This window comes from Heloderma suspectum, chromosome 8, assembly GCF_057233095.1.
Source record: "Heloderma suspectum isolate Gila_16-S chromosome 8, 16-S_ref, whole genome shotgun sequence".
Taxonomy (NCBI): Eukaryota; Metazoa; Chordata; class Lepidosauria; order Squamata; family Helodermatidae; genus Heloderma; species Heloderma suspectum.
In genome coordinates this window covers 39,220,992-39,245,608 of record NC_139465.1, presented here as the reverse complement: position 1 = coordinate 39,245,608, position 24,617 = coordinate 39,220,992, and the positions used below count along the sequence as shown (strand labels likewise).

The 24,617-nt window shown below is 43.1% G+C and overlaps 3 protein-coding genes across 14 annotated transcripts in view; 2 read left to right on the top strand and 1 right to left on the bottom strand.

The window, feature by feature from the left end:
* Positions 1 to 9,460, top strand: part of SLC7A6 (solute carrier family 7 member 6) — a 56,891-nt gene extending 47,431 nt beyond the window's left edge. For both annotated transcript variants that reach the window (XM_084812068.1, XM_084812069.1), the window contains exons 6-11: positions 1,906 to 2,009; positions 2,951 to 3,047; positions 3,878 to 4,027; positions 4,840 to 5,023; positions 6,592 to 6,705; positions 8,740 to 9,460. In XM_084812068.1, the coding sequence (XP_084668194.1) occupies positions 1,906 to 2,009; positions 2,951 to 3,047; positions 3,878 to 4,027; positions 4,840 to 5,023; positions 6,592 to 6,683 (627 nt within the window). In that variant the 3' untranslated portion in view covers positions 6,684 to 6,705; positions 8,740 to 9,460. The remainder of the gene's footprint in view (positions 1 to 1,905; positions 2,010 to 2,950; positions 3,048 to 3,877; positions 4,028 to 4,839; positions 5,024 to 6,591; positions 6,706 to 8,739) is intronic.
* A 5,199-nt stretch (positions 9,461 to 14,659) lies between these two features.
* Positions 14,660 to 22,620, bottom strand: SLC7A6OS (solute carrier family 7 member 6 opposite strand). Its single transcript, XM_084812071.1, has 5 exons — positions 22,407 to 22,620; positions 18,572 to 18,928; positions 17,002 to 17,208; positions 15,873 to 15,990; positions 14,660 to 15,326 (listed from the first exon to the last, which is right to left on the bottom strand). The coding sequence occupies exons 1-5, from the start codon at positions 22,590 to 22,592 to the stop codon at positions 15,202 to 15,204; spliced, it is 993 nt and encodes a 330-aa protein (XP_084668197.1). The 5' UTR covers positions 22,593 to 22,620; the 3' UTR covers positions 14,660 to 15,201.
* A 557-nt stretch (positions 22,621 to 23,177) lies between these two features.
* The window catches only part of PRMT7 (protein arginine methyltransferase 7), a 41,585-nt gene continuing 40,145 nt past the window's right edge, over positions 23,178 to 24,617 (top strand). For 6 of the 11 annotated variants that reach the window (XM_084812056.1, XM_084812067.1, XM_084812066.1 and 3 more), the window contains exon 1: positions 24,164 to 24,236. The gene's annotated coding sequence lies outside the window, so the exon portion shown is untranslated. Of the gene's footprint in view, positions 23,241 to 24,163; positions 24,338 to 24,617 lie in introns of those variants that run through there. The other 5 variants (XM_084812057.1, XM_084812065.1, XM_084812061.1 and 2 more) reach the window with 2 other exon arrangements.

Below are 24,617 nucleotides of genomic sequence, written 5' to 3'. Positions count from 1 at the left end.
AAGTGCAAATCATAGTCTACGAAGAAACAATAGTTTACACGGAATGAATTGGAACATGATGGAAAGAGGGAACACACAAGCCTGAGACTCAGATATGATGTTCAAACCATGGTTTGGACATTAGTGTGAACCAGTCCAATCTCTCCCCATAGTGCGCTAATGCAGTTGCAGTGGTGGTTCCTCGCAAGCCATATTTCAAAACTTAGGAGCCAGGTTTGGGGGCACACTCTCCCACTCCTCTCTTCTCTTCACGACATAAATCCAGTTTTGTGCTTTGTGGTAATGGTTTGCAAATCCACTTCATAGGGTTCCTTCAATCTTTGATTTTGAGGGATCCTCCTAAACTCATGAATTTCATCAGTGCACTTGTAACACAGAACCATTGTTTACACTGGAAACGGAAAAGGGGAGGAAAATTACTTCAGAGAAGGGAGGAACGACTGTACACCCAAGAAGCTGGCCCCCAATTTCAATGTGTAAATCATAGCTTGCAGGGCCCAGTTAATTTGTTTGTTTAAATTCTACCCTTGCATATTGGCTTTCCTATTTCCAGAGCACTGATAATAGAGGGCATGACAGTGTGGGCTTGCTGCTTCACACATTCTCTCTTTGGAGAACAAAGATGTGATACCATTGTTCAGATATGGGGCAGAGACCAATCTGCTGATGTAGATGTGCCAGATACCACCTGTCAGGAATGAATCTGAGCGTGTGGTGATGTCTAGCAGCTCAGATTCAGAATGGGAACAGCCAGAACAGGGGGAGGCTGCCTCTCTAGTGAGCTCAGATATGGCAAGGCCTTCTTCCCAAGACCTTGGCGCACAGATGGCTCAGCCTGAAGGGGGGCCCCTCTCCTCCTCCATGAGAACCCAGGTCTCGGGGGAGGAGGACAGTGAGGGGCGTGACTTGAGGGATGCCAGGGTTCGTCGCAGAGCAAAGCAGGAAAAGTTAGAGGTGGAACTCAGACGCTCCACCAGGTTGGCTATGTGTGATAGCCTCTGTAGGAGGGAGCCGCTGTAAGGGAGGGGCATCCCTGCAAAACTAGTCTGCCGGAGAAGTTCTTGTTCAAACTGCTGGCACTTCTCTAACTTCCACTTCCACTCCTCTGTTGATATCTGTAATTGTGTGGAGTAGTTGTCTTCATTGTAGCCTGAGAGTTTCCTAGAATTTGCATTTGTAAGGAACCTGGTCCTTAACTAATAAAGTAGTGAGTCTGAAGCCTGGTACCCTAGAGTGTGTTGATTGAGAAGCGGGAGGAGGAAGGAACATGACACCACTTCTATGACAAGTACAAGTAGTTTTGAGGTTAGAGTATGATGTATTTTCACATGATGATGGTTTAATAATGGAAAGATGTCTGGAGTGGTGCTGAAGAGATAAGAGAAGAAGTTAAAAAAAAAAAAAAGGAATATCTTCAAGAAAGTGTAGACCACAATAAGCAGCAGCCATAAAAAATAGTAGAGGCAGGGTATACAGACAAACACGTTGCTGCCGCCTTATGCTGAAGATTTAAAAACCAAACTTTCCTTAAATCATTTAATTGAATGCTGTTCTGGAGCCAGTCTGCTCTATTATTATTTTTTATAATCTGTTATTCAGCATATTGCCTAGGCAGGGAAGAGAAGCTGAATCACACAGCAATCTAGTTAGTGCACAATCTGCCCATAATTTTCTGTGCCTTGGGCTTTCTAAACAGTAAATTCAAATTGAATTGATCTCTGAAATTCAATTTGACCAGAGTTGAACTTTAGAGCCAGACAGAAATGCTTTCCATAGCTCCTGGTGGTTTGTTTACTCAGTGGCACAGGTTAGGTGCTACTTGAATGGTAACATTTTGCAGAGCAGTCTATCAGTGTGTTTGAATAGTGTTCAACACATTTTATTTTTTCCCTCTCCATTCATTAGACATTCGCTGAGAAGGTATTTGGCATTTTCAGCTGGACAATTCCGATTGCTGTTGCCTTGTCGTGTTTCGGTGGACTCAATGCATCTATTTTAGCATCATCTAGGTAAAGCATTTCTAATTTTGGTTTATCATACTGAAGGCTTTGTTTCCCCCCACCTCTGCCCAAAGAAGTAGGGAAAATCAAAATTTTATGCAGTGTAAATTGTACAGCTGCACCTGAACTATATATTTCTGGTTTCAGTATTTGGATTCTGGTTTTTGTTTTTAACATAACATATTTATTCAAAAAACAAACTAATTCCACATAGAATATTTTGTAACGAACTTGTTTGGATACAAAATTTCCCTTCCAGAGTTTTGAGAAGCGTACAAGCTGCCATAAGAGTCACCTCTTTTCTCGCATACGTTTTGGACAATTTTTTTTAATGCCCATCTGTCTGCACAAACGTGCTTATATTAACTTAGAACAGATTCCATTATATGTGCATGTTCAAATGCACAAAATGTTTGGATTTGTCTGAATTATTTTGCAGAGTTTTGTGTATTATTTTACATAGAATTTTTGTGAACTGCCCAGAGACCTTTGGCTATGATGCAATATAGAAATATAATGTATGGAATGGAATAGAATTTAAGAGTAGGACAAGGGGGGAAAGAGAAGGTTTGAGATGGGAGGACTAGGAACACAACACTATGTGCAGCAGAGTTGGAGCTGTTGGTTGGGTTGGGAAGCAGAGAATGGTGAAGTCCAGATCCAAAGTCCCTTTGACTTTCAAGCCTATAGTAGACCTTGTCTGTGTAAACATTTCAATAGAGTGAGTGCATCCCATTACTTGGCTTCCCATTTGTATAAAAGGAAGGCAAACAATGACTAGATTATGTGATGCATGAAACCTTCACAAGTATGCAGAATGCCTACAGTTCTCCTGGACTCCCCTGGCTATTGCTTCAGATCAGACAAGTTCATGGAGGGATGTCTTGGGTGCTGCCCTTAGGTTCACACTGGATGTGATGTAACTGTGTAATCTGTTATCTTTTTTCCAGGCTGTTCTTTGTAGGATCCCGTGAGGGTCATCTGCCTGACCTGTTGTCAATGATCCATATAGGAAGGTTTACACCAGTCCCAGCACTCCTCTTCAATGTAAGTTAAGGGGCAATTGTATGCATGTTTAGACAGAAAAAGTCCTACAACACCCAGCATTTCCCAGCCAGCCATGCTGGGTGGAGAATTGCTGGGAGTTGTAGGCCTTTTTTCTGTCTAAACATACATAGGATTGTGCCATTCTAAAAATGTACTGTGGCCATTCTATAAAGATGTCTGTACGTACTCAATATCACAAAATCTATCTCACGGGGAAGGTGGATAGATGTGTTTGTTAAAATGTTGCACCTTCGATGCATCTGATGAAATGCGGACGTGTTGTTTTCTCCACAACTATTTAATGTGGGGTGATGGGCAGAGCTGATGCAACTTCTTAAATGTGTAACTTGTCCTTTCCCTAAAATGTGAAATTGAACATGGAAATTACTTCTGGCTTCCTTAATTTCCAGCTCAAATTAGACTAGTTTATTATATATTTGCTGCTTTTCCACAAAAGAAGTGGAGTCCAACAGCAATACATTAAAAAATCAAGTATTTCATTAACAAATGGGAAATGCTGCCAGGAAGAGCGCAAGCTTGGAGCTCCTTGGTGATAGATGTTCTGTCATTGCGGAAGAGCTACCAAGGCCTTTCTTCGTGCCTTTGTTGTTTTGAACTGTGCATAGGTAGCATTTCTAAGACAATGTTCTTAGACAGCTTGGAGGATTGTGTTATGGTCTAGGAAAGCCAGTTAGCTTCTTGTCCCAGAAGAGGGGATGTTTTGCCTCCCCTCCACCCCCTAAAAGAGCAAGTACTTCTGGTGACATAGAAACTGGAGAAATGCTTCCATTGGGGCTTTTCATGGTATTTTTTTTTATCTTTTCTAACAGTGTACCATGTCCCTCATATACTTGACTGTAGAAGATGTCTTCCAGCTTATTAACTACTTCAGCTTCAGCTATTGGTTCTTTGTGGGTCTATCAATTGCTGGACAACTCTACCTCCGTTGGAAGCAACCAGATCGGCACAGGCCACTCAAGGTGAGAATTATAAGAGCCCAATCCTGTCATTTATATATAGAAACAATGCATCTTAGAAATGTTGCACTAGTTCTCTGTGAAGTGAATGTTACAATCAGCAGATGCAGTCTGTTGTCATCTGTGTACTTTCTAGTGCTGTGCCAAATCCTGCGCCCTGTTTTGGGGAACTTTTTCTCTTCTTGTGAAAGAGACGTTGTTTTTTTCTGCCTCTTTCGTATGGAGGGGGAGAATTTTCTCCTTGGGAGGGGACAGGGTTTCCACTTACCTTTTGAAGTGTAGGCAATTCTTGAGCCATCTTGTATTTATAATTTAAAAAAAACAAAAACACCCCCTGCACTTGCAGGAGCCTAGGACTCTTTTCCAGCCTGGCAGTTCTTTCTGAACTCCCAGGAGACCATATGACCTCATCCTCTCCAATAGGCATTCAGGAAGAACTCCCAGCTTGAAAAGAGTTCTTGGCTCCTGCAAGTGCAGGGTGTCTTTTAAAAAATAGAAAGAAGACCCCCAACAACCGCCTATACACTTAAGCGTATGTGGAAACCCTGTCCTCCTTGCCAAGGAGAAAATTCTCTGAAATTTTCACCTCAGCCTCTTTCACCAGAGTTTTCATTCCCCTCTGCTCTCCTGAAACGCCGAAAATGGAAGAATTGAAAATTTCAGCACAGCACTAGTACTTTCTAGATTGACAGGTGGTGGTTTCTGGAGAGGAATCAAAAGCTTAATGGCTATTAAAAAAGTACAGCCAATTGGAGTGTGACTTGCTATTCTTAATCCTAGTTACTTATTCAGTGTACGCATTTCCTCTCTTACAGTTGAGCCTGTTTTTCCCAATAGTCTTCTGTATATGCTCAGTTTTTCTGGTGGTTGTGCCACTCTATAGCGACACCATTAATTCCCTGATTGGCATTGGTATTGCACTCTCTGGGATTCCAGTCTACTTCATGGGAGTCTTCTTGCCTGTTTCCAAAAGACCGCCCTTTGTCAGCAAAGTTTTAGGTAAGATTTTTTTTGGTGGTAGTGGTGGTGAAGGCTTCAGTTAACAAATGGATAAAAGGAGGACAAGCACACAAGTTGCAATTTTAGATCACATATTAGCCAGATGATAGTCATTATTAAGAAGAAAATAGATTTTGTTTTTCTTTTTATTTATGTAATAAACATAATGTTCTTTAGGAGTACAACTAGCTTGTTCTAATCATGTATTTGCCATATAGTCATAAATATGTAAAACTCTGTAGAAAGGTAAGTATAGGTGCTGTTAATAAATAGCTGCATCTATTGGCAAATTATGTTTGTTTTCAGCTCAGGTGTGTCAGTTGTGAAAATATTCCATAGGGTTACAATATAAACATTATGGATATGGTTTTTCCCTGCACAGAGGGGATCCCAATAGCACTGTCCCCCCCCCCCAGTGCACACTCTCAGACAGCATGACAGGCTGCTATGGAGAATGGGAGGCCTGTGTGTGCTTTGCATGTCCCGTGCAGTCCTCCCCTTCTGCCCAGTCAAGAGACACAAGCTCTGGACTTGACTGGGTGCAGCAGTCCTAGATGGGGCTATTGGGGTGTGTGTATGTGTGTGCACACAACTACCTTCCATTACCAGGGGGACTGAGTTATACAGCTCCCCTCTCCCCACTGTTGTGTGGGGAATGGGCAGACCTCTCCCTCAGGGGATTATAGGGGTGCACCATGGCAGAGGCCATCTCTAGGGGTTCCAGCAGCCATTGCTTCACTCAGATGGGGTGGGCACAATGTGTCCAACTCTTTAACAGCTCCATAACTTTGCTTGAATGTAAGAACAGCCAAGCTGGATCAGACAAAGGGTCCATCTCATCCAGCATTCTGTTCATACAGTGGCCAACCAGCTGCCTGTAGGAAACCCCCAAGTAGGACCTGAGTGCAACAGCACCCTTCCTCTCATGTTCCCCAGGAACTGGCGCACATAGGCTCACTGCCTCTGATACTGGAGTTGGCATATAGCCATCAGGACTAGTAGCCATTGATAGCCTTAACCTCCATGAATGTGTCTAACCCCCTTTTAAAGCCATCCAAATTGGTAGCCATCACTACATCTTGTAGTAGTGAATTCCGTAGTTTAACTCTGTGCTGTGTGATATTGATGCACTGTATTGATACAGCTACGCTTGAAGTCTTCACTGTATGAAACTCAAGGTTATTCCAACCTGTGTGCTCGCATATATACATACATACATACATACATACATATATATATTTTCTGCTTTTTCAACCACAGTTCAGATTTATCCATTTTAATTTCATATCAGCACATTAATAGTTATATTTAGTAAAGGAAGATGGGAATATCACCAGCTTTCCGGTACTCGCTGGAAGATATGGCACCACTATGGGATAAAGTCAAAACCTGTGTGTGTGTGAGGATTATCTAAAGGAACCCTTGCCTCTCTGTTAGCAGGAGACGCATAACAGAAATAAACCTATATCTCTTACCACTGGTTCGACTGTCAGCCTAATTCCAGTTAAGCCATCTGATGTTGAACTAGTATTACCCGGTTCATTCTGTGTCCTTTATCTCTTCTGTAGATGCTGTCACTCGAGCCACTCAACTACTTTGTTACTGTGTTCTGACAGAAATGGATACTTTGGAAGAAAAACCAGAAATCAAGTCTAAATAAAGAGGCAAAAGTGACTAGAAAGGTAAACTGTCCGTCAAGAGGTGGTGGTCTGACAGAAAGCATCACTGGAGTCTGGAATTCTTACTAAACCAGGATTCTTGCCAGATCTTACTGTGTCATGATCTATGTATTGTGTTTTTTGTTTTGTTTTTTTAAGGCCAGTCTTCTCAGGCATAGCTCATCAGAATTCTCATCTAAAAACGTTTCTTAGCAATGAAACTGATGTCTTAATTGAAGAGCCCAGATATCAAATTAAGTTCACATCAGAGAACTAGGCAGCATGGAAAACAGACTTTTATTTCAATTCCCAACTACTGGAGTTTAAAGCCACCAACAATCCTCCCAACCTATCAGCAATTCAGTCATTTGTGTGCAAGATAGGCCTATGTGGACTGATGTTCATGACAAACTATTGAATCAAGGGGTTTAATGTGGCATAGAAGAATTTGCTGGCTTTTCACCATTAGCAATCAGCTTCTTGTACCTTGAGGAAAAAGCACACTGGATGGCAGTTAAGGTTCTGAAGCTCTCACATCCTTCAAATAAAACAGTTTCTTTTTAATTAAACAGTCATAATCAAAGATGTTTATGCTGAAGGAAAAGCTGGTCAGTTTTTTTTTTTAATGGACAATTCAAATTGGAATCCACACAGTAGGATGAAATATTAGAGCAAAAAAAGGTAAAACCTTATGTGTCAGACCAGAGACTGGTCCATTAGTCCATTGAAAAGTCAAATTAATGCTTTTTCACCCTTCACATATTTTAAAGACTTTATATATCAGAACTGTTTTGCAGTACCGTTACTGGAATTGGCTAGTTTGGTATGTAAGAAAAAGGTGACAAGAGATCCTTTTAAATAGCTGTTTCCCTTACAGATCATATGTGCTGAGTTCCTGTAGAAATGTTGCACAATTCTTTGTTTTCCTAGGAAGGTTGATGCAAGGAAGTGAGAAATGGTTCACTATACAAGTGGGGGGGAAATTAACTTTTGACTCATCCCTGAAAAACTGTAGGGGAAGAAACTTTCATCCTGTGCATGTTGTTTACTGTTACAAATACCAGTTTGTCCCACAAGTTTTCCAATGTGGTTTATCCTCCTCCCATCACATGCAGTGGGTGTACTAAACCAGAAACTGAGAGCAACTATGCATTAAGGCAATGTATCTCTGTGCCTTCTTGCTGGTGGCAGTACCAATTAAAAGCCAGCCTGAAGTGACTCAGATCCCGCCTGGGCCATGTTTCACATCACTCCCTGCAGCCTAACAAACTGGCAAGTATTTTCTAGTGTTAAATCATGAAAATGTGATTGCTCAAGCTAAACTAAAGTTTAGTTTAGCCTGAGGGTTTAGTTTAGAATAATGCTAAAGGGTTTAGTTTAGAATAATGCTCTTTCCATAGAATTCCTGGGTACTTTTGAATGACTAACTAACCCTGCATACACACACAACTATTCCCAAAATGACATGGTTGTCTAGATATGAGTTTAAATACGGTGGTGCACAGCCCTGATAAAAACAGCAACTATATAGCTGATGCTTGAGGAAAATGTCCAAATCTACAAATTCAAATACTCAATTCCTACTCAACTAAAAGGACTTACACTTGCATTAATAAGCCATCATTGTGGAAACGAAGTGGAATTTGTCTACTGTATAGTTTTAGTACTTTGTTATAGACGATTTATAATCTGATCTGCTTGTCTAGAAATTTAGTGGTGTTTTTTTTAGCTGTGGAAAATCTGAATGGCTTGTTTTGAATCTTTACAGCCCTGATGTATCTTACTATTTAGATTAACAGAATGATTTGTCAGCCCTAGACTAAACAACCCCCTTTAAAGTGTGCCACAACCCCCATCTCTCCTAATGCTCGTTAATTAGATTATACTGACATACATTAGCAGTTTTCATTTTCAGAAGAGTAAAACAGTGATCTGTGAGAGACTTTATAAACATAACCCCTAAATTCCAGTGTGCAATACAGTAGCACTCATTTGTGAACTTTTCTCTGGATTATTACTACACTTCAGTCTATGATTAAAATGTATTTTGTTTTATAGAAGGACCACACTGAAGAGCTCCTGATCTGCCCCTTTGGTTATAACAGTGGCTACTTTTATACAGTTTCAGTTTGTACAGTTGGGTGGGGGGTGAGAAGGAATTAAACTTCCACTGTGTGGAAATAAAGCAATGAGAATCTGATGCTCCTACTCTTGTTTGTGAAGGAAAATGTTTTACTTAGCCACATTAACTTTGTATGCATGCATAATAAATCGGAAAAGAGGTATGGGATGGGGAAGGGCCATAGCTCTGTGGTAGAGCCCCTGCTTTGCATGCAGAAGGTTCCAGATTCAATCCCTGGCATCTCCAGGTGAGGCTAGGAAACAAGCCTGCCTCAAACCCTGGAGAGCCATTGCTGCCAGTCAAGTGTTGACAGTACTGGGCTAGATGGACCAAGGTCTGACTCAGTATAAGGCAGCTTCCTATGGGAAGGGGGCTAGTACTGCTCCATCAATACCAAAGATGCCTTCAAATCACAGGCTGATCATTGTAAAAAGGGCAGCAACGGAGATTTGAAATACAACTCCATTAAGCATGGAAAGCGATTTAGGTGGCATTTTGAATTTTAGTTAAGTATTCCATACTAACAGTTCTCTGTGATAAAGGCCCAGGTACTATTCTCAGCTTTCAAACTAGCAACTGTTGTAGATCGCAATGTTTGCATCTGCTTTAGCATATTTCTGCTGGGTCTCCAGTTGAATAAAATATAAATGCTAAAGCAAGGAGGATAGAACAGTTTCCTTTGATTTGTTTCTTGGAACCATGCAATCATAAATAACCAATATTACAGTCCCTTAGTTCTAGGAAGGAATGGAGACAGTCAACATTCCTTAAACTTGAGAACAGCTTATATACATCCCAGCTTATATACATCCCTACATATCGGTTGTTGGCATTGCCACCTTCTGTATAAATGGTGCAATTGCTACTGGGTTTCTTTTCATTCTATCCTATTTTACATCCTGTTTCCATCTAGGGTAGCCAATTACTACCGGGGGGCTACATAGGAGACAATAGTCGCTTACCTATTAAGAGTTCACTGACAGCAGTTCACAGGTGATAGGTAAAGCTGAAAAACTAATACCCTGGGATGGGAATGTGTGGCCCTCCAGATGTTGTTGGACTGTAACTTCCATCTTCCCTCACCACTGGCTGTGTTGGTTAGGGTTGATGGGAGTTAAGGTCCAACAATATCTGGAGAGGCACAATTTGCTCTCCACTGTAATACGCAAATAAAGTAAGCATCGCTGAAGATCCACCCTACTGCCCTCTTTCAACCATTCTTCATGTCTGATAAAACTGAGGAATTTCCTCAGGAAAAAGTATCAAGGAAACTTCCAATGATATACATTTCATTTTCCTTATGTGTGAAAAGAGAAGTTAGGAGGACTTAACTACATATTACTGGCCTCATGGATCTACATCTGCCTATAGGTGTTGAGGGGGAAGGCCTCCTCATGTCTACAGAATCACTGGCTGAGGTCATCCAAAACATAAAGTGTCATGCTGCCACAGTCGAGAATTTGCATCCTTCTGCTTAAAGAAATCCAGAACAAAAGGCATCTCCTTTTTGGTAATCAGGTATGCTGCTTTTGAACATGAAGCTCCACTTTTAGGGATTGTAGCTAATAGCCATCAATGAGCCTGCTCTGTGGATTTAGCTAATCCTTCAAGTCCAGATAAAATGGTGGCCCACAGCACTAGTAATTAGTTGTTGTTGTTGTTGTTCAGTCGTTCAGTCGTGTCCGACTCTTCGTGACCCCGTGGACCATAGCACGCCAGGCCTTCCTGTCCTGCGCTCTCTCCCGGAGCGTGCTCAAGTTCATATTCATTGCATCCGTGATGCTATCTAGCCATCTCATCCTCTGCCGTCCCCTTCTCCTTTTGCCTTCAGTCTTTCCCAGCATCAGGGTCTTTTCCAGGGAGTTTTCTCTTCGCATTAGGTGGCCAAAATATTGGAGCTTCAGCTTCATTATCTGTCCTTCCAATGAGCACTCAGGGTTGATTTCCTTTAGGATGGACTGATTTGACCTCCTTGCAGTCCAGGGGACTCGTAAGAGTCTTCTCCAGCACCACAGTTCGAAAGCATCAATTCTTCGGCGCTCAGCCTTCCTTATAGTCCAGCTCTCACAGCCATACATTACTACTGGGAAAACCATAGCTTTGATTAGACGGACCTTTGTCGGCAAGGTGATGTCTCTGCTTCTTACTATGCTGTCTAGGTTGGCCATAGCTTTCCTCCCAAGGAGCAAGCGTCTTTTAATTTCATGGCTACAGTCACCGTCTGCGGTGATCTTGGAGCCCAAGAAAGTAAAATCTGTCACTGCTTCCATTTCTTCCCCTTCTATATGCCAGGAAGTGATGGGGCCAGATGCCATGATCTTAGTTTTTTTAATGTTGAGTTTCAAACCAGCTTTTGCACTCTCCTCTTTCACCCTCAACCAGAGGCTCTTGAGATCCTCTTCGCTTTCTGCCATTAGGGTGGTATCGTCTGCATATCGGAGGTTGTTGATAATTCTCCCAGCAATCTTAATTCCGACCTGTGATTCATCCAACCCGGCATTTCTCATGATGTACTCTGCATATAAGTTAAATAAGCAGGGTGACAATATGCAGCCTTGTCGTACTCCTTTCCCAATTTTGAACCAATCGGTTGTTCCATGTCTGGTTCTTACTGTTGCTTCTTGACCCTCGTACAGGTTTCTCAGGAGACAGGTAAGGTGGTCTGGTACTCCCATCACTTTAAGAATTTGCCACAGTTTGTTGTGATCCACACAATCCAAGGCTTTAGCGTAGTCAATGAAGCAGAAATAGACGTTTTTCTGGAATTCTCTTGCTTTCTCCATGATGCAGCGAATGTTGGCGATTTGATCTCTAGTTCCTCTGCCTCTTCTAAACCCAGCTTGTACTTCCAGTAGTTCTCGGTTCTCATACTGCTGAAGCCTAGCTTGTAGGATTTTGAGCATCACCTTGCTGGCATGTGAAATGAGCGCAATTGTGCGGTAGTTTGAACACTCTTTGGAGTTGCCCTTCTTTGGAATTGGAATGTAAACTGACCTTTTCCAGTCTTGTGGCCACTGTTGAGTGTTCCAGATTTGTTGGCATATTGAAAGCAGCACTTTAACAGCATCATCTTTTAGGATTTTAAATAGCTCGGCTGGAATATTGTCATCTCCGCTAGCTTTGTTGTTACTAATGCTTCCTAAGGCCCACTTGACTTCACTCTCGAGGATGTCCGGCTCAAGTTCAGTGACCGCACTATCATGGCTATCAGGGACATTCAGATCTTTCCTGTATAGTTCTTCTGTGTATTCTTGCCACCTCTTCTTAATCTCATCTGCTTCTGTTAGGTCCCTGCCTTCTTTGTCCTTTATCATGCCCGTCTTTGCACAAAACGTTCCCTTGAGATCTCCAATTTTCTTGAAGAGATCTCTAGTCTTTCCCATTCTGTTGTTTTCCTCGATTTCTTTGCATTGTTCATTTAAGAAGGCCTTCTTGTCTCTCCTTGCTATTCTCTGGAACTCTGCATTCAGTTGGGTATATCTTCCCCTTTCTCCCTTGCCTTTCGCTTCCCTTCTTTCGTGAGCTACTTGTAAAGCCTCATCAGACAGCCACTTGGCTTTCTTGCATTTCTTTTTCTTTGGGATGGATTTCGTTGCTGCCTCCTGAACAATGTTACGGACCTCCATCCATAGTTCCTCAGGCACTCTGTCTATCAGGTCTAATCCCTGAAATTTATTCCTTACCTCCACTGTATATTCATAAGGGATATGATTTAGGTCATACCTGAACAGTTTAGTGGTTTTCCCGACGTTCTTCAATTTAAGCCGAAATTTTGCAAGAAGCAGCTCATGATCTGAGCCACAGTCAGCTCCAGGTCTTGTTTTTACTGACTGTATGGAGCTTCTCCATCTTTGGCTGCAAAGGACATAATCAATCTGATTTCGATATTGACCATCTGGTGACGTCCATGTGTAGAGTCGCCTCTTGTGCTGTTGGAAAAGAGTGTTTGCTATGATCAGCATGTTCTCTTGGCAAAACTCTATTAGCTTTTGTCCTGCTTCATTTTGTACACCAAGGCCATGCCTGCCTGTTATCCCGGTGATTTCTTGACTTCCTACTTTAGCATTCCAATCCCCTATGATGAAGAGGACATCTTTTTTTGGTGTTAGTTCTAGAAGGTGTTGTAGGTCTTCATAGAACCGATCAACCTCAGCTTCTTCGGCCTCAGTGGTTGGGGCATAGACTTGAATTACTGTGATGTTGAATGGTTTGCCTTGGATTCGTACTGAGATCATTCTATCATTTTTAAGATTGTACCCCAGGACTGCTTTTCCCACCCTTTTGTTGACTATGAGTGCTACTCCATTTCTTCTAAGGGATTCTTGCCCACAATAGTAGATATGATGGTCACCTGAATTAAATTCGCCCATGCCTGTCCATTTTAGTTCGCTGATTCCCAAGATGTCAATGTTCAATCTTGCCATCTCATGTTTGACCACCTCCAGCTTACCTTGATTCATTGATCTGATATTCCAGGTTCCTAAACAATATTGTTCTTTACAGCATCGGATTTTCTTTTCACCACCAGACACATCCACAGCCGAGTGTCCTTTCGGGTTTGGCCCAGCCACTTCACTCTTTCTGGCGCTACTTGGAAATACCCTCTGCTCTTCCCCAGTAGCATATTGGACACCTTCCGACCTGAGGGGCTCATCTTCCGGCGTCATATCTTTTAGCCTTGTGATACGTTCCATGGGGTTTTCTTGGCAAGAATCCTGGAGTGGGTTGCCATTTCCTTCTCCAGTGGACCACATTTTGTCAGAACTCTCTGCCATGACCTGTCTGTCTTGGGTGGCCCTGCACGGCATAGCTTATGGCTTCACTGAGTTACGCAAGCCCCTTCGCCACAACAAGGCAGTGATCCATGAAGGGGTAGTAATTAGTACCAGAGGTTATTGTAGGAAAAAGTACTGTTTGTAAGAAAATACCTCATGCACTTTATAGCCCAGATTATATATGAAGTAGTTAAACGGTAGTTAGTACAGCCACCAGCATGAGGGCCGAGCATATGTCCTTGTGCAGCATATTTTATGCCAGAGTCCTCTGAATGTACTGAGTGCATGGATGCTTAATGAGTTCTCTGTTATCATTAAATTACACTGCATCCAAACAGAACTGCAGTGATTCCATCATAAGAAAAACACAGGGACGAAGATTGCAGAGGAGCTAGAGGACCAAGGTAAGACAGCAGGTGCTGCTGTGCTCTTACAATAAGCGCAGCACTGGATATGGCAAATGTGAATATTTCGAACAGGCCCGAGGCAGAAATCCTCAATACACCCAATAAGCCCGAATGAACACAGTGAGATATACTTCTGAATACAAGCATTTAGGATTATGCCAGACGTCCTGAATATGGTACCCTCCAGATGTTTTGGACAACTCCTATCAGCTCTGGCCAACATGGCTAATGGCCAGGGCTAATGGGAGTCATAGTTAAAACATCTGGAGTGTGCCATGTTGAGGAAGGTTGGATTATTTTGAGGCAGAGACAAGGCCTCAAGAAAGTTGGTGTTCTCTACCAGCTGATCCACAATTAGCCTGAATGCTGGCTCTCATAGGAGTAGTTTAAAACATCTGGTGGGCACTAGGATGGGGAAGGCTGGTCTGAAGCTTGTAAAGTATGTTTTTGAAGTTCTCACTGGAATCATGGCTATCACTCGTGACCAAGTAAGATTGTCTTCCACGGGTAGAGTCTTAACAGTGGGTCTGCAGGTGGCTGTCAAGGCCAATTCTGGATCCACACAGCCTCCCACAGCAAGGACACAGGTTTCCAGTAATCCAACTACTTAAAATATCAACAGGTAAGAGCCCTGTGTACACCACCCCCATCACACAGACAAATACTCAAAACAATTGAAGAAAAAAGTGCCTTTTATTTACATATTAAAAAACTGTATATTACTTGGCAGTCCAGTAATACTAAAGTGCAAAGATCAAAAACACACACAGTATAAGTCATGGGTTTCTTTCAGATTTGTTTACAACAGGAGAGACAAACCTTGCAAGAGTTGTTCAAACTATACATCTTTTGCCTGCTTTTTGTCATTTCCAGTTTTGTAGTAACCCGAAAAACTAAGACATTTCTTTGAGGAAGGGATTTCTTCTTGAAATCCCCAGGTTTAACTTCAACTGCAGCCTTCAACCATTTCAACATGGTACATACATGGTAAATACAGAGACAAAACAGTTGCAAGAACAGTGATTAGATTACTCCACTTAAGAAATATAAGCATTCTGCTTACCCTTGAGTTGACTGTTGTCATCAAGGCTTCCATAAGCAAGAGACACAACATTTATTGTATGTAAGTGACATGACCAGTGAGGTTGTAACACCATGGTCTTCCAAGGCCACATAACACAGAATGTGTCTTCTAGGTACTAATGTTCACAGTGTACTACTCGGAATCTAGCTCCTGCAACCCATCGTATTCAAACTCCTGTAGGACATCAGGCTGATATTTCTCCCACGTTCTCCTGATATATCCACTCTCTTCATCACTCATGCTCCCATGCTCCGATTCTAGAGCAAAACAGAATTGATTTAGAACCACGGGGAAACATTTTACAAATTATGACTGTGCATGGGTCAAATCGTATGGACACCCAGAGCATTGTATTTCATGTCCTTTCCACTACTTGCTCAAAAACAACATCTTGTGGCATATTAAAGACCAACAGACTTCTGGCATACGCTTTCACGAACTGCAGCCTATTGTATCAGATGCATGAAGCATTCTCCTGTTACAGACATATAGATATCTATATACACACACACACGGAAGAATGTGTGTGTGTGTGGGGGGGGGGGTTGTCTGCAACAGACTAATGCAGCTACCCCTCTAAAAACGGTTACTTGCTTAAGTTGGACCTGTGCATTTCCCAGGAGAGCCAATAACTCCTATCTGGCCCATTAAGGCTTTTCTTCCTGGTCCATGGGCTGCTCTTTCTCCAGGTGAAACTGGTGGGTTAGAACTGAGCATTGTGTTACCACCTATTTGTGCCTAGTGGAAGTGATATTATTTGATAATGCTATTAATCAAGTGGCTTTGCCTATCACAACAAATACCATCTTCATCTTCAGGAAGAAATTCATCTTCGTCTGGGTAGTCATTGCGCCAGTTGTTCTCATTGTTCTCATCATCCTCATCCTCATATATTTCTTCAGAGATGCGATCTTCATCTACCTGTATGTCAACACCAAAAGGCGTTTTCAGAAAAAAAAAGTCACCATTGCAGTTCACTTGTCCAATATGAAATAAAATATAAACTGGACACCACAAATGAAAGAAAACAGAGGAAAGAGTGATGGTTCCTGTAACTTTTTGCTTTGTATCTACTAAAGCTATGTGTGTGTATGTGGAAAAATGTTTGTGTCTTTAAGCATTTAGTAAATAAAGCTTTTGTTTTGTGAGCACAGAAAACCATCCTGGCTACCCGTCAAAATTCCCCTCCCTCAATCTAAGAGTTAAAGTATGTGGTAAATCCCACATATTCCATTCTGCCTTGTATATGGCTTACCAGAAAGCAGAAATGTTCCTGTCCGCCATTCCAAATGGTCCCTTCCTGAACCTGATACTGGTTCAAACATAGTATGGAAATCATTCCACACGTCAACATTTTATATGGCATGGCTAGCTCTGTGCTGGCTGTAACGAACTGACGTATGCAAAAATATTAGTTCAGATTTTTCTACTAACCAGTGTCTTGAATTGTGTGCTATCAGTCATGGAAGTAACCTAAAAGTCTGGATACTCCTGTGAGTCAGTAGACCATCCACTGTGCTTAGGCATGATAAACAGTTAAAATATCCATTAGAAAGTTAAGGTAACTGCAAAAATGTGTTCCAGCTGTGGAAAAAGTCAAACTATCGCCAATGTCTGAAGTACAAATGTATTATTTCTGACACTTGCAGAGAGCAGTGTTAACCAAATTGTGTATAAACAAAAGAAACAGTCACTATTACGAACAGGGTGAAAAAATATATAGGCAGTTTTTCCTGTTAATTCCAATGAACCTAGGTTGAATTTGCTGTACTGGCTGTTAGAAAAGCCACATTTATTTCAAAGTCAATGAGATGCATGTCTCTTCTCAGAAAAACTCACTGAGATCAATAGAAACTAATCCCAAGTCAGTGTGTATATGATTGCAACCTTACTCTCTTCTCACTTATTTTGCCTTATTTTCCATTTGCTTACCAGTTCACAATCCTGGGTGTAGGGCTGTACAGACAATATGTTCTCAATCCAGCCTGGGGATGCTGTTTCCATATAGTAGATATCATAAACATACTCGTCTTCTTCCTTTGAGGTGTGCTGTGCTTCTTTACTACTATCAGATATCGTTAAACGCTGACGAATCATCTCTACAGCATTGCAGAGAATCACATCTGGATCACCTGGTTTCTGTTAGATTGAAGAAGTGTTACAGGCATTTCTCACTGAATACATAGCTCATTAAAAAGAAAAGCAGACAAACTAATATGGGACTTCCAAATTACTAGTTTCTTCCTACCAAGTTAGCTTCCTGATGTTTAATGGCAAGAACAAAAGGCAACGTCATATTTTACATATTTGATTATCCTCAATTTAAAACTGACACACAAGAAGGAAAAAAATATATCGAGCCCTTTAAAAAAACCTCAAGAATATCTGCCTCCCACTATCCCTCTTTTTAATTTGTTTACAAAAATTAATAAGTAGAAACTGTGTTGACATAACTGGATAACACAGAGTACTGTGTAGTGGGTATTTTCCTGCTAAAATGTGAATCCCCCTCAATGAAAACCAACAAAGTTAAATCACGTGAACTTTAGTCATCTGGCAACAAATGAACTAAAATTATGAAAATCTGTTTTGGGCTAGCGATGCCTTGATAAAGGGCACCAGGAAACATGACGCTTGGTTATTAGCTCCAAGTCAGGCTTCCTGTCAGCATAAATAGCATTTGTAACTGTGGTATCACAGGCTATACCTCCTGCATTCCATGGCCTTTCAACCCCACCATTTCTACCCCCCCCCCATTCTGATTCCATGTATATATCTGACAAAACTGAGAACAACACTTAATAATCTGATGACGTAAGCTCTAGTCCATGAAAACATATGCTAAAATCTGCTTTTATGGTGATATAGGAATTGCAGGGGGCGGGGGTATTCAGCACTGCATTCAAATGCTGGCATCTAGTGGTGAGCAAAGGTGCAAGTACAGAATTTTCACATTAAGAACCAACTGTCAAGAAGACACACTCTGAACTTCTGGCTTTGCAGAACAAAAACAGTAAGTTCATTCAGGTCACCAAATCCCTGGCCAAACAAAAAAGTGCTCATAACATGCTCAAACTTCCAGACAACCTACAATCAAACACCGCAGTTTAAAAGTAGGATTGCAAACCAGTTTGTGAATGGTTTGGTATGAATTCTGAGTTTACAACCTATAGTCATGACAGCTGCTTCCCTTGTGATGAGCAGACACAGAGAAGCTCTAAACCAGCTTTCCCCAATCTGGTGCCGTCCAGCTAGCATGGCCAACTATCAGGAATTCTGGGAGTTGTAGTCAAAAACATCTGCAGGGTACCACATTGGGGAAGGTTACTCTACACTATGCTTTGCCCAAACATTTGCAAGATCAAAATGGTTTGGATTCTAAACTGTGAGTAGCCCAATACATGCTCTGGTGTGATAGCTGAATTGAGCTGGTATCTTTGTATAAGCCTTTGGCTTTCTACAGTTTAATTCAGACATCTGACCACTCAGGCTCAATACCAACCTGCAAAGCATCTTTTTCCACCTCCTCCTCTTGTACAATATCAAGCAACTGAAATTCTCCAAAGCGGTCTGAGGTACCACAACTTTCTTTCTGAGAAGCGTCTTTTTTTGCTCCAGAGCCCAACTGATTGCTTTCATTCAACTCCTCTCCATTCGCATCAAGAACACCACTTTCACCATCACTGAGATTTGGACGGTGGCTGGCAATTAGGCGGTAGCGGCTTTCTTGCCTTATGGCCTGCTTGGAAGAGCGAAGGTCCTGAATTACTCTCTGGGCACTTCCTAGCGAAGGTCGCAGGAGCTGGGTTGCTTTGCCTTTGGTAAGAGCTTCTTGTATGTACTTCCGAACAGGCTCATTCTGAAGCAAAAAAGCAGCAAGTTCAAGTCATGCCTTAGAAGCTTGTTCTCTTAAAAAAGAAAAAAGAGCACAATATACAGCCATCAGTATGAACCCTGCCTGTCATGAACTCACAAGGTGGCAAGCCACTCTCTGACTCAGCACTCCCATCTGCGATATAGAGGATAATAATGCTAACAACACTGACGTACCTTACATGGTTGTTTTAAGGATTGCAAGTAAATAATGGACATGAAGCACTTTGAAAACTTGAAAATGCTATATAAACAATAAGTGTTATTACTAATTATCACATATAGTGGCTTTTGCATTTCATGGCTATTTGACGTCACTATATGCAATTTTTTCCTCTATACATATACCTGATAACTTATTGTATGTTGTAAGCTGCTTTGGGGGGCTTTCAGCAGAAAAGCAGCTAATAAAGTAATGACAATATTAAGCTTTGGCTGGCAAGTGTTTCAGTTAGATTTCCTCCTGCAATATAGCAAAATTAAACAAGGCTCAAATTAATGATTTAAAAAATATTTCCTCTAATTCTATCAATTTAAGAAAAGGATTAAAGAAGGGAGTAAAGCTGAATTATTGAGATTCAGCTCTTATTCCTCATCTGCTTCTAAAATCACAACATTTGGGAAATAGTTGGAGGACTACCAATATGGGGCTGTATCCAATGATAGACCTATTTTGAGTCTATCAAAAGTTTGAGTCTATCAAAAATTGAAATGAATGGCACTTCAGTTAGACTTACACTGGATACAACCCACTGATTTCTGCAATTCTTAGGCTGCAATCCTATGCATGCTTAGACAAAAAAAAAAGTCCTTCCACTCCTAACATTCCGAGTTGTAGGGCTTTTTTCTGTCCAAACATGCATAGGATTGCGCCCTTAGAAGTGCAATCCTAGACATATCTACTCAGAAGTAAGTCCCACTAAGCATAAGGTGTCTAAACGACAGCCTTCACTACCTCGTTGAACACAGTGGGACTGTCTTCTGAAGTCATATGCATAGGTTGTGTTGTTCACAGAATCATAGAATAGTAGGGTTAGAAGGGGCCTACAAGGCCATTGAGTCCAAGCCCCTAGTCAATGCAGGAATCCAAGTCAGAGCATCCCTGACAGATGGCTGTCCTGCCTCGTCCTGGATGCCTCCAGTGGGGGAGAGCCCACCACCTCCCTAGGTCATTGGTTCCATTGTCGTATTGCTCTAACAGTCAGGAACTTTCTCCTGAAGGTCAGCCGGAATCTGGCTTTCTGTCACTTGAGCCCATTATTCCGTGTCTCGCGCTCAGGAATGATCGAGAAGAGATCCTGGCCTTCCTCTCAGGGACAACCTTTCAAGTACTTGAAGAGCACTATCCTAGTCTTCTCAAGGCTAAACAGGCCCAGTTCTTTCAGTCTCTCTTCATAGGGCTTTGTAGCCAGTCCCCTGATCATTTTTGTTGCCCTCCCTCTGAACCCTCTCCAGCTTGTCTGCATCCTTCTTAAAGTGCGGTGCCCAGAACTGGACACAGGCCTAACCAGTGCTGAGTAGAGGGGAACTAGTACTTCCCAGGATTTGGAAGCTATGCTTCTATTAATGCAGCCCAAAAGAGCATTTGCCTTTTTTGCAGCCACATCACATTGTTGGCTATATTCAGCTTGTGATCGACAACAATTCCAAGATCCTTCTCGCTTGTAGTGTTGTTGAGCCACGTATCCCCCATCTTGTAACTGTGCATTTGGTTTCTTTTTCCTAGGTGCAGAACTTGGCATTTATCCCTATTAAATGTCATTCTGTTGTTTTCTGCCCAGCGCTCCAGTCTATCCAGATCACTTTGAATTTTATTACTGCCTTCCAAAGTAGTAGCTATCCCGCCCAATTTTGTGTTATCTGCAAATGTGATCAGCATTCCCTGTACCTCCTCCTCCAAGTCATTAATAAAAATGTTGAAGAGCACTGGGCCCAGGAGTGAGCACTGTGGTACCCTGCTCATTACTTCTCCCCAGTTTGAGAAGATCCCATTGATAAGCACTCTTTGAGTCCGATTCTGTAGCCAACTGTGGATCCACCGGATCATTGTTTCATCTAGCCAACTTTGAGCTAGTTTGCTCATCAGGATATCATGGGGCACTTTGTTGAAAGCTTTGCTGAAGTCAAGGTATATTATGTCCACAGCGTTCCCACAGTCCACAAGGGAAGTTACTTGATCAAAAAGTGAGATCAGATTCGTATGGCAGGATTTGTTCTTGACAAATCCATGTTGGCTTCGAGTAATCACTGCATTGTTTTCAAGGTGCTTCCAGATGGATTGCTTTATCATCTGCTCCAGAATTTTCCCAGGGATTGATGTCTGACTGACTAGTCTGTAGTTCCCAGGTTCCTCTTTTTTGAAGATAGGGACAACATTAGCCCTCCTCCAGTCATCTGGCACTTCCCCCGTCCTCCATGATTTCTCGAAGAGAATAGACAGTGGTTCTGAGAGTTCTTCTGCCAGTTCCTTTATTACTCTAGGGTGCAGTTCATCTGGCCCTGGAGTTTTAAACTCATTCAAAGTAATTAGGTGTTCCTTGACCACATGCCCATCGATCTCAAGCTGCAATCCTGCCCCTTCAGCCTGTACTTCACCTTTGCCAGGGGGGTCATAGACCCTCTTTTGGGAGAAGACTGAGCCAAAGCAGGAATTGAGCACCTCTGACTTTTCTTTGTCATCTGTTATCGTTTTGCCATCCTTATTTAATAGCTGAACCACCATTTCTTTCCTCTGCCTTTTACTATGCACGTAGCTGAAGAAAGCCTTTTTGCTGCTTTTAGCATCCCTCGTTAACCTCAGCTCGTTCTCAGCTTTAGCCTTCCTGACGCCATCCCTGCAATTCTGTGCTACCTGCCCGTACTCTTCCTCCGTAGCTTGGCCTTTCTTCCACTTCCCATATGTGTCCTTTTTTGTTTTCAGGTCATCGCTAAGCTTTTTGTGGAGCCACACTGGCTTCTTCTGCTGTCTTCCGCCTTTTCTTCTTGTTGGAATTGCTTGTGATTGTGCCTTGAGAATTTCCTTTTTTATAAGCTCCCACCCATCTCGGGACTCCTTTTCTCGTTAGCGTCGCTTGCCATGGGACCTTACTGATCATGGTTCTGAGCTGATTAAAACCGGCTTTCCTAAAACTTGTTAACTAACCTACGTCAGTCTGTAGTTACGACTATTTTTATTTTTTCGGTAATGGCTGTTTCTGACGCCTCAGATCCATCTATTGTATCTGTGAATACAGAGCAAATAGCCTTCCCCAACCTGGGGCCCTCCAGATGTCTTGGACTACAACTCCCAGCATCCCTGGCCATTGGCCATCCTGGCTGGGGCTGATGGGAGTTGAAGTCCAACACATTTGGAGGGAAATTGGTTGAGGAAGGCTCAAGCAGTCGAAGAAGAGCGGAAGCGGCCCGGCCCGGCCCAGCGCATCGCACCCCACCGCACCCCCACAAAGCCGCCTTCCCGACCTTACCTCCGAGGCCACGGTGGCCACCAGCGTGAAGAGCTTCTTCTCCACTTCATCCTTGCCGGAGGAGGCGACGGCGGCGCTGCCGGCGCCTTCCCCAGTCCGGAGCCGCTTGCAAGCCAAGACCAAAGCATCGGCCGGCACAGGCCCGCCGCGCTTCCTCTTCACGCGAAGCACCGCGGGGCGCTCCATGGCAACCAGACCAGGCCGCACTGTGCGCAAGGGACGGCGGGAAGGAGAGCCGAACAGACACACTCCACCCCCCCCGCCCAAACTCCACCCATTGATTGGGATTCGCTGCGGCCTCCTGACGTACACTCGTCGCTCCGCCTCCGCCAATGACGCAAACACAGTGTCCCTCGAGGAGCAGCAGTCTGGGCGCCTAGCGAGACGTCTGGGCTCATGTGCGGTTTTATATTATATATGTAAACAATATATTTGATGGCTGTTGCTTCCTGTTTTTAATCTTAATTTTTTTATTTACAGCATTTGTGTACCGCTCCACATCTAAACAGATTCTGGAGCGATGAACAACAAGGGATAAAATGAACAAAAGGGGGGGGGGAAAGAACATTATATTAAGATTATTCTTTAAAAAAACAGGGCCAATGAAGCCAACACTGGTTAACCAAGGAAGGCTTCCTGGAAAAGAGCGTTTTCCAGGAGGTGCTGAAAACAGCCCAGTGTTGGTGCCTGCCTGACATCCAGAGGCAGGGAGTTCCATAGGAGGGGAGCCACCACACTGAAAGCTCTTCCCCGGGTGGACTCCATTTACGCCTTAGCTCCATGTGGAACCACCAGGAACATACCCTCTGATGACCTCAGTGATCGGGCAGTTTGGTAAGAGAGAAGGCGCTCCCTCAGGTATCCTGGCCCAAGTTGTTTAATTGCAGCTCATTTGGAATTTTGTTTTGCATTTTGACTGAATTTGTATTTGTATTTTTTGCTTCCTTGAACTTTTTAGGAAAGGCGAGATATAAATGTTGTAACAGCACAGTCCTATGCATGTCTCTCAGAAGTAAGCCTCACTGAGTTTAATGAGACTTTCTCCCAGGTAAGCATGCATAGGCTGCCAACCTTAAAGCACAATCCTATACATGTCCATTCAGAAATAAGTCTCATTAAGTTCAACGGGGCTTATTTATTTATTTATTATTTATTTATTTATTGCATTTATATCCCGCCTTATTTCCTCTTGCAAGGAACCCAAGGCAGCTTACATTATCCTCCTCCTCCTCCTCTCCATTTTATCCTCACAACAACAACCCTGTGAAGTAGGTTGGGCTGAGAGTCTGTGAGTGGCCCAAAGTCATCCACTGAGCTTCCACACCGGAGCGGGGCCTAGAACCCAGATCTCCCAACTCCCAGTCCAACACTCTGGCCACTACACCACGCTGGCTCTCCAGGTATGTAGCTTAAGGGTGGAATCCTATGCATATTTAGACAGTAAAAAAAGAAAAAGTCCTACAACTCCCAGCATTTCCTAGCCAGCCTGATGGCAGGGGAATGCTGGGAGCTGTCGGACCTTTTTCTGTCTAAACATGCATGGGATTGCGCCCTAAATCTATTGTATCTGTGCCTGGCCCTGTGTTGTTTAGCTTTTAACACTAATTTCTCTGTACCACCACCACCACTCTTGCCCCGCGTATGGAGGAATCTAATCCTAACCGGAAGTGTTGGATTGTTTTTCTACACCTCTTTGGCCTCCCTGTTCTCTTGCGCGGCTAAAGCTGTAAGGGTGAAGGTGTCGCCCCCCTTCGCGCGTTGCATCCTGGGAAGATGGCGGCGCCCAGCGCGTGAGGCGAGTGCTGATTGGCAGGCGGGAGGCCGACTGAGGTACGGAGCGGCTGGTCTCGGCCTGGTGGACCTGGACCGGCTCGGCTGACAGGCGCCGTTTGCCCAGTCGGCGACCCTGAGGCGGCGTGCGGGAGAGTCGGGTCAGCAGGCTTTTAGCGCCTTATAGGGAGCCTGGCGCGGAGTGCCTCTGAGCATGTGTGGAGTTCATGTGCCCCTTTTCTCCCCGCAGGGAAAGCAGCCTTTCAGACCAAGGGCCCATGGGCATGGGCAGAGTTCATGTGCCCCTTTTCTCCCCGCAGGGCAAGCAGCCTTTCAGACCAAGGGCCCATGGGCATGGGCAGAGTTCCATGCAGGGGAAAGAGCCATCCCAAAAAAGAAAGAAGGGAAAACATGAAAAGGCTATTTGTTTCTTTGATTTGT

Coding starts and splice junctions, on each gene's coding strand:
- SLC7A6OS (XM_084812071.1), bottom strand. CDS start 22,592: ATGGAGCGCCCCGCGGTGCTTCGCGTGAAGAGGAAGCGCGGCGGGCCT. Junction 18,929..22,406: donor TGGCCACCGTGGCCTCGGAG/GTAAGGTCGGGA, acceptor TTTTTGCTTCAG/AATGAGCCTGTTCGGAAGTA. Junction 15,327..15,872: donor TCTTCCTGAAGATGAAGATG/GTATTTGTTGTG, acceptor GTTTTGCTCTAG/AATCGGAGCATGGGAGCATG.